Source organism: Branchiostoma floridae, chromosome 2 (genome assembly GCF_000003815.2).
Source record: "Branchiostoma floridae strain S238N-H82 chromosome 2, Bfl_VNyyK, whole genome shotgun sequence".
NCBI lineage: Eukaryota > Metazoa > Chordata > Leptocardii > Amphioxiformes > Branchiostomatidae > Branchiostoma > Branchiostoma floridae.
In genome coordinates this window covers 10958074-10969035 of record NC_049980.1, presented here as the reverse complement: position 1 = coordinate 10969035, position 10962 = coordinate 10958074, and the positions used below count along the sequence as shown (strand labels likewise).

Genomic DNA, 10962 nt, shown 5'->3' with positions numbered 1-10962 from the left:
AAAATTGTACAGTAACCCCCAAGTTGTATAACACCCCCCCCCCCGAAAACTACAGCATTTAAGGTGTCATAGATGTCTATTTACCTGAGTAGGCTGGCAAGCCCACTTCCCAGCTGTCCCAAACCACCTGTAATGAGAAAAGAAACTCTCACCATTTCAGATAAAATGATCAACAAAGTTATGTACTTTCATGAAGCAGAGGCATTAGAGCTTCAATTCCCACCCCCCACCCCCACATTTTGCCTTCATTCTGGGCAGCTTGCAGTGGCTCAGACCACTCTACCTCTCCAAGCACCTACCTCTATCATGCAAAAGCAATATTGAAATGTTTCAGGTACTTATATTTTCACGGAATGTCCACTGCAAAGTCATCACATCATCACACTGTTAATATCTGTTTCCAATGTTTTGCAGAACCGCTTCCCACTGCAAACTCAAACCTGCTTTTATTAAACTTAAATAAGTCCCTGCAAAACAAACTATCTACCATACATGTAGATATATCAAGTATCAAAATTCAAATGCCTGAGTGAATTGTGGGACCCCACCTGTGATGAGGATCCTCGGTGCGGGCGTCTCTTCGACAGGCATCTCGTCCTGAGAGAACCCGTTGAAGAAACGTACGCAGTGCCGCACCAGCTGGGTCCTCTGGAGGTCATGGCCAGCACTCCGGCACACTGACTTTGTTATGGCTGGAAACATTCCTGCACTGAGACCTGTAGGCACACAGAAGACATCAGTGTTTACTGTATACCAGGGTTGAACAAATTTTCTAAAATCCACTTGTCCTATCGGGCAAGCACATAAAAAATGTACTTGCCCGAACCAATTTTTCACTTGCCCAAAATTCAAATGTCACTGTTACTAGTACATGTATATGCATTTTCACTTCCAGCAATGGAATGACAATTGCTTGATGTCATGACTGTAAAAAGTAACAAGTATATCAAAATTGCACTATAATCAATGGAAAAATCTTACTTGCCCGATCGGACAAGTGGGGTAGGACATGCACTTGCCCGAACAGCACTTTCACTTGCCCTGGACAATAGGGCTAGTGGACTTGTTTATCCCTGGTATACACTAGGGTAAACCTTCAAATGTTTCTGGTGGTCTTATTTTTGCAATGACCTCTCGACTGGCAATGCTTGAGACCACGAATATGTGACAGTGTTTTCATTGTATTACAATGTACTACTACTGTACAACGTTACATGTACTGCACTACAAAATTGTTTCTAGTGCTTAAATCACCATGGAAAAATTCTACCCCCCTGACAAATTATTTAGCAACATGAAATTAAATCCCTGCAAAAATAAATGAATAGAAGTTTATCTAGATGTAATTCCATTCTATTTGTTTAAGGTGAAAGTTGGAAAATATTTATACGAGTTGCTTTGCTAATCTGCACTGAAAAAAAAAGGAACAGCCATAATGTACACTGTATCCATGTTCCAAAAGAGTACTGTAAAAAGAGCCAAACAAGTGGCGCCAGGCAGCCCAGCAGTTTAGTTATTCACAAAAGGAACATGTCTACCAGAATTTACACACCTTCGATGCAGGGGGCACAAACAAACAGGTTAAAGTAAGACCTTGTAAGACTAAGAGGAACATTTGTCTCCATGCAACACTGTACTGTCAAGACACTCAATTGCTGACTCATTCCTGCATTGCACAAATCTCTGTTGAGTAACACTAACAATGACATGAGAAAGTCACATTTCATTTGAACAAGTCCAACAACAATCATAGAATCTGAGTCTCAATCACTTTCTGATTGCAATGATAACATTGTTTTGTTATCCTATAGACCAACAAACAAATGACCATAACACAAGGAATCAAAATACATATCATTGTATGCTAATCTACATCTGTTTTCTCTATCATCTACACTACACCTTCATGTATCCACTTTGATGTACATCCTAGTCAAAACACTGTGTTAGACTCTTAGAGTTTCTTTGTTTTCTTGTGATCACAAACAGCCAGTAGAAAAACATTGTGTTATCAGCATATATACATTTGTATGTGAAACATACAAACCCCTTGGTCTAATCAAAGAGGTCTAATCAGGTACTGTATGCCTCCATGAGGAAATGATTGTGTGTATAGGAGCCAAATGTTTGCACTTTCAACTTTGTACTCATGGGGTACTTAGAGGGTCAAAGGTCCACAGTAGCACATCCAACATGCCTTCAGTCAATAAGGGTCTCTGGGGAATTGTGTGTACAACTGGAATCCCAGTTACAAATGTGGTAAAATCAGTACAGTGGAAGCCAGTTAATTGCACATCGGATTAACGCACACTTCTGTTAACTGCACGGAATCCTCAAATCCCAAAACAGTGCGGTCCAGGTAGATAACTTCGCATTATTGCACCAGCCGGATAATTGCACGAAATTCACTGGAAAATAGGCCGTGCAATTAAGCGGCTTTTACTGTAGTAAAGAAAGCTGAGCTGTGCACTCTTGAACTTGAAAGCTCTGTTTAATGTCATATCATTACACGAGGGGTCTGGGTTTTTTTTCATTGCCAATCACAGCTAATGTGCATACCAAGCTTTGGTAGAATGATTGATTACATACACATGTGGCTTGATAGGTTGGAATCCTGTGCTCTATTTTAGTATTTAGCCCATGTGACGTGTCATATACAGGTTAGCATATTTCCACTTCTACAGTACTACTGTAGACAGTAGACTGGATGTCAGATTGTTTCCAGGGCTTAAAGTTAAACACACCGTGTGACAGTTATCACATACAGCACACCAGAGTGGCATTCTACTTGAGCTAAGGAGGTCTGTGTGGTCAAGGAAACAGTCTGGTATATCCAGGCTACATCTACAGTAGGCTTTTCATAACCTAATACCAGGATTGCACCAATCCTCTACACTGTACACTGTATGTGTGTCTCAAACAAGGAGAGTGCTCTTTATCCCTTTTCAAGGCTCTTGACACAGAACCTGACAGAAGTACGTTATATTTCTTTAATGTCCTGGCAGAAATATTGTTACATGTGTGTGAGTAAGATACCCATCAATACTTTTGCATTCCAATATAATATTCAATATCAAAGTTTTACATATGGTATCTGTGTCTACAAGATAACTGACATTTGTGTATAAGGGTTAATTGGGGTCATAAGTTGACATAACAAATTGCCAACTGAACATACTCTACTTTAGTATGAAATATGGGATTCAAAATGTAATATCTAATCATCATCATTAAGTTCTTTCTATATATATTATTAGTTTAACTTGTTTGGGAAAGGAAGACATGTTTTCAAACACGAGTTTTAAGCCAAGACTTTTGCAGGTGGTAAGACTTCTGCAGGTGGTGATTTCTGTTCTTAAGTGGCCATTCATCAACCTGCCTTTCCAACAATACACATCCATGCTTCAATTTCCCAGTAACAGTTTCTTGGCCCTAAGGGCAAAGTGACCTCAGAGACAAGCTCCTTACTTTATACTCTCACTTTCATCGCTATATGATGGTTGTATCACCTGGAAAGGGGCTATTCTGATCATGACTATAGGGAAAGGTGTCAAATCTGAGGAAAAAAAGTTTTCACTGATTCCAACGGTACAAAAACATAATATTTCAGTCTTTGACAAGCTTGATTACCCTATAAACAGTACTAGTAACGTTTCACCCCTCCCCAATTATTCGTGTGTAGATATCTCACCATGCTATACACCCCAGCCTCTCAATCATTTATAGTGATGATTCAAATTGATAAATTTATTGCTGAACTAAAACCTGTTGATAAACACTGATTTAAGAAGATTCAGGGGTGAGCCACTGATTGAACCATAACATGATTAGTAGGTCAGGTCACCGCACACACACGCGTAACCGTAATGATTCGGAATTTTCCACATGCCTCTTTACAAGGCATACTCAACGACAAAGTACGGGACGCATGATCACAGTCTATGGGCAGTGTTGATCATCATGGTGTTACCAAGAAGGTTATATCTGATATAACCTCCTTGGTGTTACACACACATGTGGTCTCTATGGTACGGGGAAATACACATAGACATTATGGCACCGGTGAGAGAGAATCGTTCGTTTTCAGTCACGTTGTTGCACCATAAATAACGCCTACAAATTAATTTATGCCACATGGCTGGCTCTTGGGGCTGTGCGCTGGCAGCGTTACTGTAAGGGCCTTTCCCGGTATAAACTCTTCTCTGCTTGCTGCAGTTCACAGCGGAATCGTTTGATTATGTAACCTTAACGTAGGATTTGAGGGAAGACACACTACAGTACAATCTAATTTCAAAACGCCCTTGAATGGCGGCAAAATGTGACAGGTCGAACTGCTAGTTCAGTACTGGTGGGGCCATGTGTGAAAGCCGGGCTGCAGCCTCTAGCAGTTTTCTGAACGATCAGCACATAAAAATTTCGCACATAAACCAGGCTTACCTCAGGTGTAACGTATTCTCTTCAAATAGATGCTGCTGAGGTGTCTGTGTCCGGAGAATCTGACCTAATTTTTATTTCCCCCTGCTGACGATCGCCCTGTGTGTGGAAAGTGATCCCTTTCCACCATGTGACGATTCTTCTGACGTCATGGCGAGCCCCCAGGATCTGACCAATCACAGACCAGGTAACTTCCGACCCAAAATTGGTCACAGGTAAAGCAGAAACTAGCAGATTATTTGCTACGAAATGATAAAAAACACAAATTCTCGAATTAGCGATTTATTTGGCTATATCATTATACATAACACACTTCTTGTACACTAACGGAAATAGATTTAAGGGCCGAATGTCAAGTATTTGTTTCAAGACTGTTAGTTTTCAGGGCACATTCCTTTGTTTTCATTTTACGACGTCTTACTATTTGCTGAACTATTACATTAACTTCGAGGGGGAGGATGTCAACAAGTGATAATCATAGACCTAAAGACAAGATAGTAGATAATGTAACATAGATAGATAATTTCATACCATGTGTTATTTTATTTTTAAAAAAGAAGCCAGTTTTATTCTTCTTTTGTTTTAATATTTGACGTAAAGTTTACACCGCGAATGCCCCTTTTCTATAGAATGGTAGCGTCTAGATTTTGGGAAATCCATCATGGCTGCCGTCAGATGAAAATATTGGGGTGTTGCCAAATTCTTACCAGTTTACTGCTGATTGTTGGTATTTTAATTTTCCCTCCGATATAAGATGATAACCTAAGGATTACCTGTGATATTTGGTTGGAAACTAAAGGCGTGGGGACGTCTCATACGCAGGTTCGCTTTGTGTTTATGTTATCTGCTAGCTTTGGGCATGAATATGAATCGTTCTACAAAACAGCTGCAGTATAAACGTTGATGGTATTTGTGCATGCTCTAGACATCATTGAGGTGCATTGTTAAATCAACGAGGTTATAACCTTCTTGGTTAAATGTTGTCTTTAAAAGTATTGTTTGTATAGAACCAAGTGAGGTTTAAACTTCTGTGTTGGTGGCTTGGTGCACTAATTATAATGCAAATCACACACTTAACAAATTATGCAACAAAAATTGGGGGTGCAACAATAAGCCCTTTCACAAAGATGTTAAAGGAAGTCTAGGTATTATTTGACGTCAAAGGTTAAAGCCCACAAAAAGTCAACAAAACCAGCCTGGACGTTGTTATGTTAATTGAAACTGGTCGAAACAAGGACTGTTTTCATTTTCGATGCCTTTTCCTTCGACATATTACCTAGAATTCCTGTCATCGCACATGCGTTATGTTCTCTGTGAAAGGGCTTGTTATGTGCAACGATCATAGGTGTCCAACAATTGTATGTCGTATAGTGTTTCTTTGGAAATCCCACCATTATTTTTGGAGACTTCCCCAATTAACTAACTATGTCTAGTATTACTTCAGTATTAGAGAATCGTGCTAAGCATATCTGAAGATTTTAGGCAACCAGTCCCCTTCACTCAATTGTTACCTTTGTAGGGACTGTAACTTTTGTGATATAACGCCAGTACATTATATCAAGATGTACATATGATATATGTACATCTTGATCTATGTATAACAAATTATTGTTATCTATTTACGTCTCATTTTGGTAAAATTGTTCCTAGTGATTTAATGCGTGGGAATCAACATGTTTCGTAACAAGAAGAAAAAGAGCAAGAAAGAGGGTGACAACTCACTCAGCAGTAAAAACAGCTCCAGTGGAAAGGTCAGTTTATCTTTGTTTCTTATATCTTCTGAAAATTATGTAAACACCAGCAATTGCTAGGAGAATTAAGTTCTTACAGTGTCTGTATACTAGTAGTTATAGATATTGTTTCATGAAGTACTTGTTATCTATTTATTTATTGCATGAACACTACCAGCAAGTAACACTTCTTGGTCAATGCTAGTTGCTATGAATAATTGTGCCTGAACATCATCATCTAGATGATTCAGGTATACAAGTTCCTAACAGGGAAAGAGAGGTTTAAACACTCACGTCTTCTTCTGTGTAGACAATGCAAAGTCACTGTTACAAACTCAATGTTCACTTGGCCAGGGTAACATTCTGTCCCCAGTCTTTCAGTGTATTAAGAAGAACTCTCTATCAGTGTAACAATCTGCCAGATAAAGTACATGTAGTGCAGAACTGTTTCAAGTCAAGAGTGTATAAGTAGTGTACTAAAGAAGAAGAAGTATGAACTTTGAGACAAGAGTGACACTAAAGGCAGTTAGCCTTCTTCACCTAATCATCCTAAAGGTATTCTCAAGGTATAAGAAAAAAAAAGGACTTCCATTTTTGTTCAAAGAATAAGTTGTTATATCTGTCACACTTCCAGGCATCCTCAAGCAGCAGTGGCCAGTGGTCCCGATCCAGTGGTACAGGGTTTGAACCCAGCTCAGAGTCCCAGAGAAGCTCAGGTAAGAGACTGGGATGTATGTTTTTACTCATTAAAAGGACATATGAACAGGCTTTTAGCTAGGATTTTATTATAAGGCTTGGTAAGTCGTGGTACGTGATATAGGCGCAACTGTTGTAAGCATCCACCTTCCATGGATCAGAGGTTTTGTGAATTTTAGTTGAATTTCAAAAAGAAGTTAAAATGGTGCATTCTAAAGTACATTTTCTTGTATCTTGAGGGGCAAAATCACTGTCAGAGAGGTCACAGTAGAAGACTGTCACCACAAGTGACATAATGGCATCCCTGGTCAACGAGAATTTCATGCTTATCAGGGGATCTGCTACCCAGTGACATCTAGGTGTACGGTCATCTAGTGCGTCCAGTTGATGCCTGGATGCATGCCTGGCTAAATCCTGCATATGAAATGTATACTTGCAAAGACATGTTCCTCATGAGTGAAGATAAAACTTATCATTGCAATATTTAGAAGAAGAAGAAACGAAAACACTGCCCATGTAGCTCTAAATGCATTTATATTGTTGATGATCAATTTGAAGGGTATCTGCATACATGGCTACTCCCCTCCCTCAGGTGTGTCAGCAGTGCTGGGCGGGGTCGCAGAGTTCAAGGTGAAACTTCTGGCCGTGCTGGACAGCCTGGAGGATGTGGACAACCAGGGAGCCATCGGCATGATCAACACCATCGACCTCAACCAGGTCAGACTGGTGGCTACACTATGTACATAGAGATTCCATATCACACAAGGTCCCAGCATTACTCTGTTACAAATGTATATCAAATATGTCATACTCACCAGAGAAAACACAGATTTCTATGTGAAATGCATCAGAAATTGAGAAAACCATGCATAAGCCTAACAACGGTTATTAGCATACCTTTATTTTCTTTTGTTAAGAGGGATATTCCTTGCTGTTGGAAACATTTAGGAAAGTAAATTTTGTTGTCAAAATCTTGAATAACAGACTTGGTTACTTTGTTGTATTGATAGTAGACTATAATTAAATCCATGCCTTTTACAGCAATACCGAAGGATACCCTTCATTGCCAAGGATGAAAGTCAAGTCATCCTGGTATTGTTCAAGTATGGGATAAAGGTCATGGAGGTCAACTCACCTGTGGTGAGTGGTTTTAGTCTTTGTTTCTTAGTTACTGACTGCTTTACTAGTAAGTTGCATTGTGTTTTATATAGTTGAGACTTCCTTGCGGCACACAGGAGTGCAGCATGGCAGCAACTGGTTATATCACACTGAAGGACCTGTCACACCTAAGCTTTGCATATCTAGTGAGGATACCCCTACAGTACTTGCTGCCAATGAATTCCACTCTACAATAGCTCTATGCTAAAAAAATTTTGAACATCTCAATCCTGGGTGGAAATTAATGATGTGAGTAGTGATAGTCTGGGTACTATCTTCCATGGTGGCCACTGGCTCAATCTTTTCCTTGGATAATGACATTTGGATCTTTTACCTGTCCGAAATCCCTGCAGACTGGGGAATTATTGCCTCATTCTATACAACAGACATTATGGGTCTGTACTAAATTGTCTGTCACCAATGTGCACTGCAACCAGCTAAAAAATTGAGCCAGCAGTCACTAAAGAAGATAGTTCCCAGGCCAGAGGAGTGAGCCACTTTTATATGAAGCAGGGCTTTAGCCAGCTCGAAATTTTTTTCCGTCAGCCAATTACAATCGTCGCGAAAACCGCGAAAATTAATTAGAAGGACTGAACTGAGACCTTGAAAAACGGGTTTTAATGAGATTATCGTATGCGAAAGGGCGCCGACACACATTGTCAACAATCATAACAATAGCAAAACAAACAGTGTGTGGTTTTTACGGCCGTGGACGGCGTCCCCAAGCCGCCTGTAGCTTCCACCAAGGATTTTTGTCTGTCAAGGTTGACGGATTGGTTTTAAAATTTTTCGGAAAAACGGACGCTGGCTATACCCCTGATATGAAGAGAAAGAATCACTATGAATATGACATTATGAGGATGGAATGGTGGCTGTTTGCATGCATTTTCATGAAATAAAAGAAGCTGGTAACAGATATGAGATAGTTATGATATGTGAATGATGGCCTTAGTTGGCCATGTAAGGCTTGATCAGTATAAACTGACAACCGTGTACCTGTATTTGTTGTAGGTACTATACAGACATCCCCTGTACAGTATCCAGAGAGTGGTTTGTTATGATGACGGACTGGGGAAACAGGTTGTGGCCATAAAGGTGGGACAACCCAGGAAAACCAAGTACGGCCTGCTGGCCTTCCAGTGTAACAGTCAGGTGGGACCAGTCGTTGAGATGGAGAGACTACTTAACAGTCTTATACTGTATCTGGTTAGGAAGAATTGACCACTCTTGGTAGTGAGCTTCACTACCAGGGGTAATGTGAATATTGGGAAATGTGAATGTGTAGGGATACTGAGTAGGCATCCTGGGATCCAAGCAGCTGCCTTATTCAATGTACCATGCCCTACTTGTTCACTGTCCATTGAATTTTACTTAATTTTCATCACATAGTCTCCGGATAATACTCCCTTTTCTGTCCAAAAAATAACATTGTCTTACTTAGGACTGAGTACTGGTACCATGGATGCATTTCTTTATTTTTGGCAAGAAGCTTTTTTCTTTGACCATTTCCACAAAAATAAAATGTGCTTTTTTTTAAATGTACAAAATGTATCAGCTACATGCTTCTTTCTTATTCACCTTCCATTCTCTTTTCTCTGTAGGACCAAGCGACTGAAATCTGCCGGACTCTTGCCACCATAATTGAGGTCATCACCACACCGGAGAGGTCCTAACAAATGGTCGGGCCACCATTTATATATGTGGGTCATAGGTCACCAATGAACACATACCACCATCCTTATTATGGCTGACATATCTCCAGCAAGGTCATCAGGTGATCAAGAGTCTGGGCACTGGAGGTCATAGGTCAACAATGCCAGTAGCCTTGCCATGCTGATCCAATCAACGAATAAGTGTGACCCTCAAGTATTTTTGACCTTAAGGTCAATGACTTTTATTATAGGATGATTTTATGATAAAGAACGAAGCACACTCAAACTAATGTCAAAGCTGATGTTACTTATAGTAGACTACCATGCTGTTATAATGATTATGATGAAATGAGCAATCATGGAAAGGTAATTAACCAACATTGCAAATCATGTAAGTTTTCATTTTTTGCGGAAGATATAGAATAGAGTCCAAATAGTACATATACAGTTCAAGATTTTATTATGAATTGTAACCTTGATAGCTGTAGTATTTATTGCACCTACCTACCTAGTCCCTTGACCTCCAGGTTGTTGGGGGGGACAAGGTAGCCATGAAGATAGAGAGCAACTGATAATAGTAAGTTAAAAAAACACATTTACGTTATTCCATAATGCAATGCTGATGTATATATGTATTCAGGGTTTTTACTAGGAAACATTGTTGTCAGCAATTTATAATAAGTAATGAGCGTAGACATAATCCCAATGACAGTTGCTATTTGTAAGGAGAACATTTTACATACAACATGTACTAATACTCAGTATGAAGCCAACATTACTGTAGAACTGTGTGGTGTTGTAAACCATCAATGGTTATTTTAGAGATTAGCATTATTTTTCTAACACTCAACAGTTATATGAAGTATTCAAGTAAATTATTGTAAATTATTCATGTACTGCATTACATGTTAGATTATTGTTACAGTACTATAATTGTAGAAAAAAAAATTGTAGTAAAGGTACCACTCTATTGCCTCAAGTGCAGCTAACATTGACTGAAGAAAAAACTTTATTTTGTAAAATTCTGGAGCTGAGCCATATCTTTGCGTAAAATTTTAAACCATGTTAGTCCCTTGTTTACATTGTACACCATATTTCTGGTATGTAACAAAAGTGTTTGCCCAAAACAGCAAATATTTTCACCATATGCAAAAGTTAAAACAATGATTAATTAAACATTATGACACATTTTCAAAATATTGGGTCATTGTGCTCATTCTAATCTGCAAACCGTTGGGTGCTTACTTCCCGAGATATGACTTCAGCACTAACCGCTAGGGTTACGGTTACGG

General features: G+C 39.3%; 2 protein-coding genes across 2 annotated transcripts in view; one reads left to right on the top strand and one right to left on the bottom strand.

Annotated features, from left to right (window-relative positions):
- LOC118408277 (L-threonine 3-dehydrogenase, mitochondrial-like) overlaps positions 1–4616 on the bottom strand; it is a 13054-nt gene extending 8438 nt beyond the window's left edge. Inside the window, exons 1-3 of the mRNA XM_035808958.1 lie at positions 4438–4616; positions 549–716; positions 85–127 (exon numbers count right to left, since the gene is read on the bottom strand). Of these exons, the coding sequence (XP_035664851.1) occupies positions 85–127; positions 549–702 (197 nt within the window). The 5' untranslated portion in view covers positions 703–716; positions 4438–4616. The remainder of the gene's footprint in view (positions 1–84; positions 128–548; positions 717–4437) is intronic.
- Positions 4617–5053: 437 nt separating this feature from the next.
- On the top strand, positions 5054–10867 carry LOC118408283 (integrin beta-1-binding protein 1-like). Its single transcript, XM_035808970.1, has 7 exons — positions 5054–5256; positions 6085–6185; positions 6799–6880; positions 7453–7577; positions 7902–8000; positions 9030–9170; positions 9620–10867. Exons 2-7 carry the CDS (start codon positions 6108–6110, stop codon positions 9689–9691), a joined length of 597 nt encoding a protein of 198 aa, XP_035664863.1. The 5' UTR covers positions 5054–5256; positions 6085–6107; the 3' UTR covers positions 9692–10867.
- Positions 10868–10962: the final 95 nt, after the last annotated feature.

Excerpts from the sequence above, each read along its gene's own strand:
- LOC118408283 (XM_035808970.1), top strand. The coding sequence starts at position 6,108 with ATGTTTCGTAACAAGAAGAAAAAGAGCAAGAAAGAGGGTGACAACTCA. Across the intron at positions 6,186-6,798 it reads AAAACAGCTCCAGTGGAAAG|GCATCCTCAAGCAGCAGTGG; the intron begins GTCAGTTTATCT and ends TCACACTTCCAG. Across the intron at positions 6,881-7,452 it reads AGAGTCCCAGAGAAGCTCAG|GTGTGTCAGCAGTGCTGGGC; the intron begins GTAAGAGACTGG and ends CCCCTCCCTCAG.